This window comes from Pristiophorus japonicus, chromosome 21, assembly GCF_044704955.1.
Source record: "Pristiophorus japonicus isolate sPriJap1 chromosome 21, sPriJap1.hap1, whole genome shotgun sequence".
NCBI lineage: Eukaryota > Metazoa > Chordata > Chondrichthyes > Pristiophoridae > Pristiophorus > Pristiophorus japonicus.
In genome coordinates, this window is record NC_091997.1 from 38,900,594 (window position 1) to 38,913,142 (window position 12,549).

Sequence of the window (12,549 nt, forward strand, 5' to 3'; positions counted from 1 at the left end):
CCCCCTCCAGAATACCCTGCAGCCGCTCCGAGACATCCTTGACCCTTGCACCAGGGAGGCAACATACCATCCTGGAGTCTCGTTTGCAGCTGCAGAAATGCCTATCTATTCCCCTTGCAATAGAATCCCCGACCACTATAGCTCTCCCACTCTTTTTCCTGCCCTCCTGCGCAGCAGAGCCACCCACGGTGCCATGAACTTGGCTGCTGCTGCCTTCCCCTGATGAGTCATCTTTCCCAACAGTACTCAAGGTGGTGTATCTGTTTTGGTGGGAGATAGCCGCCAGGGGACCCCTGCACTACCTTCCTTCCACTGCTCTTCCTGATCATCACCCATTCCCTATTTGCCTGCGTAACCTTTACCTGCGGTGTGACCAACTCACTAACCGCAGGTAAAGGTTACAACCGAGGCGCCATCTAATCTCTCAGGTGGACGTAAAAGATCCCATGGCACTATTTCGAAGAAGAGCACGAGAGTTATCCCTGGTGTCCTGGGGCCAATATTTAGCCCTCAATCAACATAACAAAAACAGATTATCTGGTCATTAACACATTGCTGTTTGTGGGAACTTGCTGTGAGCAAATTGTCTGCCGCGTTTCCCACATTACAACAGTGACTACACTCCAAAAGTACTTCATTGGTTGTAAAGTACTTTGAGGCGTCCGGTGGTCGTGAAAGGCACTATGTAAATGCAAGTCTTTTCTTTCAGGTCAAATAGGACACCAAAGTTGTGAACCATCTGATTCAGCCTCAGGCAGTGGCCAGGGAGAAGGATGGAGTTGGTGGCTAGGGAATGGAGTTTGTGGCGCAGACCATAGAAAATGACTGCAGACTTCTCAGTATTTAATTGGAGGAAGTTTCTGCTCATCCAATACTGGATGTCGGATGCAAAAAGGCTGACAATTCCCCTGACTACAGAATCTCCCACCACTATCACTCTTCTATTCTTGTGGTCTATTTGCCTTTCACATCCCTGGGTAGTATCTTGCTCCACAGTGCCAAATGTTGCTCAGGGTCACCATTCTCTGAGTCACTGTTACAACCTGCCTCATACCTGCCCAACATTATGTATCTATTGGATGATTTCATTAACTCAAAGGTTTCCTGCTCCCGTAAGTCCCATCTTCCTCTGCTGCCCCTGCAGATGGTTACCCAGATGTCAGCCTTGGCTCAGTGGCAGCTCTATCATTTCTGAATCAGAGCATCATGGGTTCAAGCCGCACTCGTGTCCCACTTCAATGCAGTACTGAGGGCATGCTGCATTGTCGAACAAGCAATCTTTCAAATGAGACATTTAACTGAGGCTCTGTCTACCGTCTCAGCTGGAGGTAATGTGTCATTATTCAAAGAACAGGGGTGTTTTCCCAGTAGCCTGGCCAACGTTTATCACTCACTAGAATGTTGTGTAGCCTCTCTTTAACTTTATCAGTACGCGATTTTACCAAAGTAAACAACATTCCCACTACAACTGTAATCAGTTTACCACTAGTCCAATAGGCAATGATGCTCCCAGCAGCACTGATCTCGGTGATACTGCACCATCAGATCCCAGCAGCACTTACTTTTGGAGGCACCAGCAAAGATCCTAACAGTCGCTTCCTGAGAGTGGATGAACTGATCTTTTCCTCCTCATCGGCTGTGCGATGCGCATCTTTAACTAAACAGATTTTATGGATTGCCAACTCCTGTAGGGCCTGAAGAAGAAAGCATTGGAATCTCTGAATCACAGAGTAAATTGAGTTGAAATACAAGAATAAATGATGCAACAATAACTGCAAAGATTATAGCAAATAGGATCTTGGGCTGTGTAGTTAGAGGAATGAAGCACAAATTGCAGGACGTGGTTGAGTTTGTACAGAGTGCTTGTTCATCCCCAACTAGTACAATTCTGGTTGCTGTATTATCAGTCAGAGAACAATAACTTGCATTTATATAGTCCTTTTAACATAATAAAACACTCCAAGGCACTTGATAGGAGCATTATCAATTTGACACTGAGCGTGTAAAGAGATATTGGTATTCTCGGCCCTGTCTCTGTTTATATTACACAAGGCCCTAGTTCTAGATTCCCATGCTACTATATTACCCCAAGCCCTTGAGCCCCTATCACAGTACTCCAAATGTGGTCTATCCAAGGTTTGATATAAGTTTACCATAACTTCTCTACTTTTCTAATCTATCCCTATGAACCTTATCTTTTCCAGTGAGAAGATGCTCAATTTACATAATCGCTCCTCATAATCCAATCCCTCCATCCCTCATTCATTCTGGTTGCTCTCTCCCATATACTTTCAATAGCTACAATATCCTTTCTGTACTGCAGTGACCAGAACTCTACACAGTATTCCGGGTCACATCACTGATTTATAAAGCTGCAGGATCAGCTCACTATTGCAGCTCAATATTGACCTTTTAATAGATCCCAACATCTGATTTGCTTTACGGTCCTGTATCCCAATCAGGAACAAACGGTGTCTTTTAAATGAACTATTCTGATACAGCGGTCAGATACAAAGGAAGAGGTCTTCCGAAACTTTACCAATGTTTCCCCTTAAGATGCTAACTGACCTGTTGTATATTTCCAATATTTTGTTTTTATTTCAGATGCTGCTATTTCTCAAGTACTGAATTTGAAAATGGCCGGTGCCTTCCAATTGTAACCCAGAATACACAAAATATGATGAGCGGTCTCTTATGAATTGTCGTACACAGATCAAAATTAAACTTCTCTTATTTTTAATCTTTCCAACAGCCAGCTGTGTTAGGCTTATGGGCAGGTACTTCCTGCACTCATTCCCAGAGTGCTATAGCACTCCATACAGCAGGTGATGGAACATGAAAGGTTTGCATACAGCTTTTTTGAGCTTTTTTACAAAAGACATTTTTCAGCATTAAATTGGGGGTTGGTTTATGTGACAGTATCGCTACATGTACCTTCTCCTTTATGCTTACATGCACACACTGCGGCGGCAATGACTGAATATTCACTCCAGCGCTGTGGGACGTTTTACTATGTTAAAGCTGCTATATAAATGCAAGTTGTTGTTGCCATGCTAGTCTCTAGACTTTTCCTTGGTTGTATACATTACATTTTCTTGTCGTTTCCTGTTCACTGCTTCTCCGCCCTTTTGGGTCTCATCGCTAACCACAATACAGTTTAGGTTTGGATCAGTAATAGCTGGTCCATAGGGGTCTTCCAGAGTTACAAGATCATATTGTATAGCAGGGTTCACATCCAGTAGGAACTTTCTCAGCTTCTCCACACGTTCTTGGTAAGGTTCAATCAGCTCCTTCAGCACCTTACCTGCAATAAAAATAGAAACTTGTAGAATCCTTAACAAGATAATTACCAGCCTCAATAAAGCCTTCCTTATTTTCTGTCAAGTTATCCTCCACAGACCATTTGCTCAGAGCTTCAATAATGAACAATGCAAATCATTTAGCTTATCACAGAAAAATAGACAAAATCACCGAATTTGATCCCCAAAACACCAGTAAAATAATTTGATTTTTGAGTCACCATAAATCTGGAGCCCTGATCATGAACTAAAGACAAAGGCTCTTCAAAATGTTTTTAACATTCTGACATCAACCATTGACTCTGCTCTCTCACCCACAGAGTACAAATTACAAACCAAAGCATTCACATATTTCTGGAAATGACAATGCACAAGAGCAGGAGTGGTGCTTGCCCATTATGTTAGAGATGATCTGACTGGCAATGGATCAATAAAGCAGCACAAAAGCAGTGTCACAACACAGCTCAGACCAATGTTTCCTGAAGCCAGCAACTGGGCACAGTCCCACAGCCAGTGCAAGCCATTTGATACTCTGCCTAAAACACACAGTCTCTTGACATCTCCAATCTCCTTGAATGTGTTGTCGGCTCCTAAATCCATGCCCACCTTTTCCGTAATTGTCTGTTTGAACCTCTCCAAAATCGGATTAGCGTCCCTGCCACAGTACTGAAATGGCCCTGATCTTCTGTCAGTGTGTCTGTGGTAAACTAACCCTCTTCATCCTTCTCAACCTGTCTGTAGCCTTTGACACGGTTAGCCACACCATTCTCTTCCAATACATTGCCTCTGTTGTCCAGCTGCGTGGGACTGACCTCATCTGATTCCACTCGTACCTATCCAGCCATAGCCATAGAATCGCCTGCATTGGCTTCTCATCCCGCCCGCACACCTTTAGCTCTGGAGTTCCCCAGAGATCTCTCTTTGGTCCCCTCCTATTTCAACATGTACATGCTGCCCCTCATCAACATCATTTGATAAAATGTCAGGTTCCACCTGTAGGCAGATGGCAACCAGTTCTATCTCCTCACCACCTCTCTCGACCCATCCACTGCTCTGTCGATAGACCGTGTCTGGCATCCAGTACTGGATGAACAGAAATCTTCTCCAATTAAATATTGTGAAGACCAAAGCCATCATTTGTGGCCCCTGCCACCAACTCTGTTCCCTAGCCACCAACTCCATCCCTTTCTTTGGTCACTGTTTCATGCTGAACCAGACTGTTTGCAATCTCTGCATCCTATTTGACCCTGAGCTGAGCTGTCAATCTCACATCCTCTCTATCACCAAGACCACTTCAGTAACATCGCCCATCTTTGCCCCTCCCTCAGCCCACCTGCTGCTGAAACCCTCATCCATGCTTTTGTTATCTCCAAACTCGACTATTCCAATATTCTACTGGCCCGCCTCCCATCTTCCACCTTCCATAAACTTAAGCTCATCCAAAAATCTGCTGCCCATATCCTAACTTGCACCAAGTTGCATCCACCCATCACCTCTGCGTTCACCAGCCTACACTGGCTCTTGGTCCCTCCATTTTCAAATTTTCATTCTTAGGCTTGAATGGAACATAAACGCCGGTGTGGACTGGATGGGCCAAATAGAATACACAGCACAGAAACTGTCTATAAAATTCTTGATTTCAAATCTCTCCACGGCCTCACTCCACCCTACCTCTGTAACCTCCAGCAGCCCTACAACCCTCACAGATCTGTGCACTCCTCCATTTCTGCAATCTTGCCCTCCTCCAATTTTGCAATCTTGCGCATGCTCGATTTTTATTGTTCCACCATTGGTGGCTGTATCTTAAGTTGCCTGGGCCCTAGCTCGGGAATTACCTCCCTAAATCTCTCCACCTATCTACTTCTTTTCATTTAAGATGCTCCTTAAGACCTACTGCTTTGACCAACTTTTTATCATCAATGTCCTCAGGGGATCCCTACATAGAATCATAGAAATTTACAGCACGGAGGAGATCATTTCGGCCAATCCGTAGCCCTGTACGTTACGGCACTTTAAGTGCACATCCAAGTATTTTTTAAATATGGTGAGGGCTTCTGCCTCTACCATCCTTTCAGGCAGTGAGTTCCAGACCCCCACTATCCTCTGGGTGAAGAAATTTCCCCTCATATCTCCTCTAAACCTCCCCCCAATTCCTTTAAATCTATGTTCCCTGGTTGTTGACTCCTCTGCCAAGGGAAACAGGTCCTTCTTATCCACTCTATCCAGGCCCCTCATAATTTTATACACCTCAATCAGATCTCCCCTCAGCCTCCTGCGTTACAAAGAAAACAGACCCAGCATCTCCAATCTTTCCTCATAGCCAAAATTATCCAGTCCAGGCAACATTCTTGTAAATCTCCTCTGCACCTTTTCAAGAGCAATCACATCTTTCCAGTAATGTTGTGACTAGAACTCCAGCTGTGGCCTAACCAGTGTTTTATACAGTTCAAGCATAACCCACTTGCTCTTGTATTCCATGCCTCGACTAATGAAGGCAAGTATTCCATATACCTTCTTAACCACCTTATCTACATGGCCTGCTACCTTTAGGGATCTGTGGACCTGCATTCCAAGGTCCCTTTGTTCCTCTACACTTCTCAGTGTCGTACTAGTTAATGTGTATTCCCTTGCCTTGATAGACCTCCCCAAATGCATCACCTCACACTTATCCGGATTGAATTCCATTTGCCACTGTTCTACCTACCTGACCTGTTCATTGATATCTTCCTGCAACCTGCAGCTTTCTTCTTCATTATCAAACACACAGCCTATTTTAGTGTCATCTGCAAAATTCTTAATCATACTCCCTACATTCAAGTCCAAGTCATTGATATATACCTGTACCACAAAAAGCAAGGGATCCAGCACTGAGCCCTGCAGAACCACACTGGAAACAGCCTTTCAGTCACAAAAACATCCATCAACCATTACTCTTGACTTCCTGCCTCTGAGCCAATCTTGGATCCAACTTGACACTCTGTCCTGGATTCCATGGGATTTTACTTTTGTGACCAGTCTGCCATGTGGGACATCATCAAAACCTTTGCTAAAATCCATATACACTACATCATACGCACTGCCCTCATCGACCCTCCTGGTTACCTCCTCGAAAAATTCAATCAAGTTAGTCAGACACGACCTTCCCTTAACAAATCCATGCTGACTGTCCTTGATTAATCCACGTCTTTCCAAATGAAGATTTATCCTGTTCTTCAGGATTTTTTCCAATAATTTTCCCACCACTGAGGTTAGGTTGACTGGCCTGTAATTACTCAGTCTATCCTTTTCTCCCTTTTTACATAAAGGTACAACATTAGCAGTCCTCCAGTCCTCTGGCCATGTAGCCAGAGTGGATTGGAAAATGATGGTCAGAACCTCTGCTATTTCCTCTTTTGCTTCTCTTAACAGTCTCGGATACATTTCATCCGGGCCTGGGGATTTATCCACTTTCAAAGTTGCTAAGCCCCTTAATACTTCCTCTCTCACTATGTTTATCTCGTCTAATATTTCACATTCCTCCTCCCTTATTGCAAAGTCTGCATCACCCCTCTTTTTTGTGAAAACAGATGCAAAGTACAGGTTGAGCGTCCGAAATCCGGAAACCTTGGGACCGAGGCCGTTCTGGATTTTGGGTATTTCTGGATTTCGGAACGTCTTTCCGACGTCCTGAATCCAGAAACGCCTGGAGAAAGAGTTGGGACAGCGGCCGAGATGGGGTGAGGTCGGGCAGCCAAGGCTGGGTGTTGGGGGACCGGATTTCAGAACATTTCCCGGATTCCAGGCGACCCCGCCACGGATTGGCCCGGAACATTATAAATTTCGGAACTCCGGATTTTGGACGCTCAACCTGTACCTGTATTCATTAAGAATCATACCCACATCTTCCGCCTCCACACACAGATTTCCTTTGTGGTCTCTAATAGGCTCCACTCTTTCTCTAGTTATCCTCTTGCTCTTAATATATTTATAAAACATCTTTGAGTTTTCCCTGATTTTACTTGCCAACATTCTTTCATCCTCTCTCTTTGCTTTCCTGATCTCTTTTTGAATTGCACCCTGCACTTCTTATACTCCTCTACAGTCATTAATTTAGATTGTAAATAGTTGAAGCCCCAGCACCCCACTAGTAACCGTTTGCCAACCGTAAAATGACCCATTTATCCCGACTCTCTGTTTTCTGTTAGTTAGCCAATCCTCTATCCATGCTAATATATTATCCCCAACCCCGTGAGCTCTTATCTTGTGTAGTAACCTTTTATGTGGCACCTTATCGAATGCCTTCTGGAAATCCAAATACACCACATCCACTAGTTCCCCCTTATCCACCCTGATCGTTACATCCTCAAAGAACTCCAGCAAATTGTCAAACATGATTTCACTGCACAGTACTTGTGCAGACGAAGTTCTGTCATTACACTGAGGACACCCTCCATCGTGTTGTGTGGCACTACCACAGTGCTAAATGGGATAGATTCAGAACAGATCTAGCAGCTCAAAACTGGGCATCCATGAGAGCCATCAGCAGCAGCAGAATTGTATTCCACCTTAATCTGTAACCTCATGGCCTGGCATATCCCTCACTCTACCATTACCATCAAGCCAGGGGACCAACCCTGGTTCAATGAGGAGTATAGATGAGCATGTCAAGAGCAGCACCAGGCATACCTAAAAATGAGGTGCCAACCTGGGGAAGCTGCAACACAGGACTAAGCGTGCTATAAACAGAGCTAAGTGATCCCACAATCAACGGATCACATCAAAGCTCTGCAGTCCTGTCACATCCGATCGTGAACAGTGGTGGACAATTAAACAACTAACGGGAAGAGGCAGCTCCATGAATATCCCCATCCTCAATGATGGCGGAGTCCAGCACGTATGTGCAAAAGACAAGGCTTAAGCATTTGCAATCATCTTCAGCCACAAGTCCCAAGTGGATGATCCATATCGGCCTCCTCCTGACGTCCCCACAATCACAGAAGCCAGACTTCAGCCAACTTGATTCACTCCACGTGATATCAAGAAACGGTTGAGCACACTGGATACAGCAAATGATATGGGCCCCGACAACATCCCGGCTGTTGTGCTGAAGACTTGTGCTCCAGAACTAGCTGCGCCTCTAGCCAAGCTGTTCCAGTACAGCTACAACACTGGCATCTACCTGACAATGTGGAAAGCTGCCCAGGTATGTCCTGCCCACAAAAAGCAGGACAAATCCAATCCGGCCAATTATCGCCCCATCAGTCTACTCTCAATCATCAGCAAAGTGATGGAAGGTGTTGTCGACAGTGCTATCAAGCGGCACTTACTCACCAACAACCTGCTCACTGATGATCAGTTTGGGTTCCGCCAGGACCACTCAGCTCCAGATCTCATTACAGTCTTGGTCCAAACATGGACAGAAGAGGTAAATTACACAGGTGAGGCGAGAGTGACTGCCCTGGACATCAAGGCAGCATTTGACCGAGTGTGGCATCAAGGAGCCAAAGTAAAACTGGAGTCAATGGGAATCAGGGGGGAAACACTCCACTGGCTGGGGTCATACCTAGCACAAAGGAAGATGGTTGTGGTGGTTGGAGGTCAATCATCTCAGCCCCAGGACATTGCTTCAGGAATTCCTCAGGGTAATGTCCTAGGCCCAACCATCTTCAGCTGCTTCATCAATAACCTTCCCTCCATCATAAGATCAGAAATGGGAATATTCGCTGATGATTGCATAGTGTTCAATTCCTCAGAAAATGAAGCAGTCCATATCCGCATGCAGCAAGACCTGGATGGCATTCAGGCTTAGGCTGATAAGTGGCAAGTAGCATTTGCGCCACACAAGTGCCAGACAATGACCATCTCCAACAAGCGAGAGTGTAACCAACTCCCCTTGATATTCAACAGCATTACCATCGCCGAATTCTCCACCATCAACATCCTGGGGTCACCATTGACCAGAAATCTAACTGGACCAGCCACATAAATACTGTGGCAACAAGAGCGGGTCAGAGGCTGGGTATTCTGCGGCAAATGTTTCACCTCCTGACACCCCAAAGCCTTTCCACCATCTACAATGCACGTCAGGAGTGTAATGGAATATTATCCACTTGCCTGGATGAGTGCAGCTCCAACAACACTCAAGAAGCTCGACACCATCCAGGACAGTGTAGCCCGCTTGATCCACCACCTTAAACATTCACTCTCTCCAACATGGCGCACCATGGCTGCAGTGTGTCCCATCTATAAGATGCACTGCAGCAACTCGACAGACTTCTTTGACAGCACCTTCCAATCCCGCGACCTCTACCACCTAGAAGGACAAGGGCAGCAGGCACATCATCATCTGCAACTTCTCCAAGTTACACACAATCCTGACATGGAAATATATCGTCGTTCCTTCATCGTCGCTGGACCAAATGTTGGAACTCCCTCCCAAACAGCACTTTTACCACACGGATTGCGGCGGTTCAAGGTAACAACTCACCACCACCTTCTTAAGGGCAATTAGGGGTGTGCAATAAATGCTGGCCTTGCCAGAGACACCCACATCCCAGACCACATAAAAAAAACTAGGTGTATTCTACAGGCCGCCAATTAGTGGGAAGAATATAGAGAAGCAAATTTGCAGGGAAACTACAGAGCGGTACAAGAACTATAGAGTGGTGATAATGGGGGATTTCAACTATCCTAATATAGACTGAGATAGCAATAGTGTAAAGCACAGAGGGGAAGAATTTATGAAGTGTGTTCAGGAGAATTTTCTTGATCAGTATGTTTCTGGCTCACCGAGGAAGAAGGTGTTGCTGGATCTGGTTCTGGGGAATGAGGTCAAGTGGAGCATGGGTCAGTCGGGAAATATTTAGGGAACAATGATCACAGTATTATAAAGTTTAGATTAGCTAATGAAAAGGACAGGGAGCAATCTGGAGTAAATTAATTAATTGGAGGAAGGACAATTTTCAGTGGGTTGAGAATGGATCTGGCCCAGGTAAATTGGAATCAAAGATTGGCAGGCAAAACTAAAATCGCACAATGGGCTGCCTTTAAAGAGGAGATAGATCTCCCACGAGGGGAAAAGGTAGGGCAACCAAAGGCAGAGCTCCCTGGATGACAAAAGAGATAGAGAGTAAGATGAAGTGGAAAAAGCGTATGACAGATGTCAGGTTGAGAATACGTGAGAATCAGGCTGAATATAGAAAGTTCAGAGGGGAAGTGAAAAATGAAATGAGAGACAAAGAGAGAGTATGAGAATAGAATGGCAGCTAACATAAAAGATAATCCAAAAAGTCTTCTATAGGTATATAAATAGTAAATGGATAGTAAGAGGGGTGGGGCCAATTACATAAGAACATACATAGATGCTAAGCATGAAGATGAACCGGGTAGGAAGCAAACAAGAATTAATAACTTAAGAAATGAGATAGGTGACCTTTAAATTGCTTTTATGTAAATGCACGGAGTGTTAGAGCAAAGTGTTAGAATTGCAATCCTGTGCTGTGTTGGATAATTTAGACATATTGTGTATTTCTGAGACATGGCTAGATGACAATGATGGCACAGACATTCACCTAAAGGGCTACAAGGGTTTGAGAAAGGATAGGGTGGGTCAGAGAGGAGGTGGGGTTGCTATTTGTATCAGTGAGCATCTAACTGCTGGAGAGGGACTTGATACTGCCTCATCGGTACAAGTGGACCAAGCTCACGGGCAGGGATTAATTATCGGTAATTGTTATAGGCCCCCGGGTCAGACACTTGAAAGTGATGAGTTATTATGGAAACTGATCACTGATGTTTTTAATATAAAATGCCTGCTTTGCTTGGTGGGTGATTTTAATGTTCCTGGCATTCAGTGGCATGATGTTGTGGTGGGAAGTGCAGCTGAAAAATTTATTGAAAATATACAAGACTATTTCCTGACTCAACATGTTAATGAAGTAACTAGGGATAGTCATATATTGGATCTCGTGTTTCGTAATGAGTCCGACCTCGTATCAGGTCTCCATGTAGGGGAACATCTGGGCAACAGTGATCACAAAGTTATACAGTTCCAATTGGCTAGGAGAACGAAAGGTACTGAGAACCTGCAACGTGCACTGGATTTCAGAAGAGCAAACTTCTCCAAGATGGCAGATGATTTGGAACAGGTAAATTGGCTAAACATCCTCGGTGGTGATGAGATCGATGTTGAATATAAATGAAAGTTTTTAAGAATTAGATTAAAAGTGTGGAAAATAAACATGTACCCAAAATCAAAAGAAGGAAATCTGGTAAGAAAAAGCCAAGGTGGCTGACTGGCTATGCACAAAAATAAATAAGTTGTGAACAGAAATGTTTCTATAAATTCAAGAAATTTAACTTTCAAATAATTAGGGTTGAATACAAAGAACTAAAGAAAACAAAGGCTGCTATTAGATCTGCAAAAAGACTAATGGAAAAAAAGATTGGAGACAACTGTGGCAGAAATGGAAAGAGCTTTTTTAGTTATGTAAATAGTGAGGGAACTATGGGCTCAATTTTTTCCGGTCATTTGCACCGTTTTTTTGGCGCGTGCCATTTTTTCTGGCGTATTTATTTTTTCCAAGTTTCCCCCTGCAATCTGCGCCGGCGGAACTGAATTAGTTACGATATTTTTAGGCCAGTTTTTTTTTTTTTACGTCATTTCTGTTCGCAGTTTGGCCAACATTTGTTTCTCTTAGGTTGGTGTATCTGGCCACTCCCGAAAAACCTTCTGGTGAATTAAAAAACCCAGCGCACATTCACAAATCTGCGCTGAAAGACGCCATTGTTTTTAAATCGAAGACTTTAGAGAGTCAAGAACACTGTCAAAATCAATAATAAAGTTCAACTTTTTTTTACCTGTCAACGTAGAAGTGTAAATTTGTTGGATTTCAGAAGTTTTCTCATTTTATTTACTCACTCACACCACCAGCGAATGTCTTGATGCAGGGCTGGAGCTCGTAGGTTTGACCAGCAGAAGCGCCTCGCGCCTGGACACAGCAACTCGGGGTTCGGCTACAAAACAAGCCGTGGGGGGGGGGGGGGGGCGGAAAGAGAGAGAGCGAGGTGCCGATCGGAAGGCTTGGATCCCGGGGAGGGGTGGGAGAGAAGTCACAAGACCTTTGGGTGTGGTCCATTCATACAGACCTGGAGAGATACAACTGTGAATCTCTGTTGCCTGCTTTCCTGCTGTTTTGGGCTTCTTTCAAAGGTTAAATTTAAGTGTGGGGGGCAATACTGACAATGCCATACCTTGTGCGAGCCTTCTGCA

At 44.5% G+C, this 12,549-nt stretch overlaps 1 protein-coding gene across 7 annotated transcripts in view; it reads right to left on the reverse strand.

Annotated features, from left to right (window-relative positions):
• Window positions 1–12,549, reverse strand: part of coasy (CoA synthase) — a 160,867-nt gene that overhangs the window by 71,874 nt on the left and 76,444 nt on the right. For 6 of the 7 annotated variants that reach the window (XM_070864659.1, XM_070864664.1, XM_070864658.1 and 3 more), the window contains 2 exons: window positions 3,090–3,304; window positions 1,563–1,694 (listed from right to left, as the gene is read on the reverse strand). In XM_070864659.1, coding sequence (XP_070720760.1) covers window positions 1,563–1,694; window positions 3,090–3,304 — 347 coding nt within the window. The remainder of the gene's footprint in view (window positions 1–1,562; window positions 1,695–3,089; window positions 3,305–12,549) is intronic. The other variant, XM_070864662.1, reaches the window with a different exon arrangement.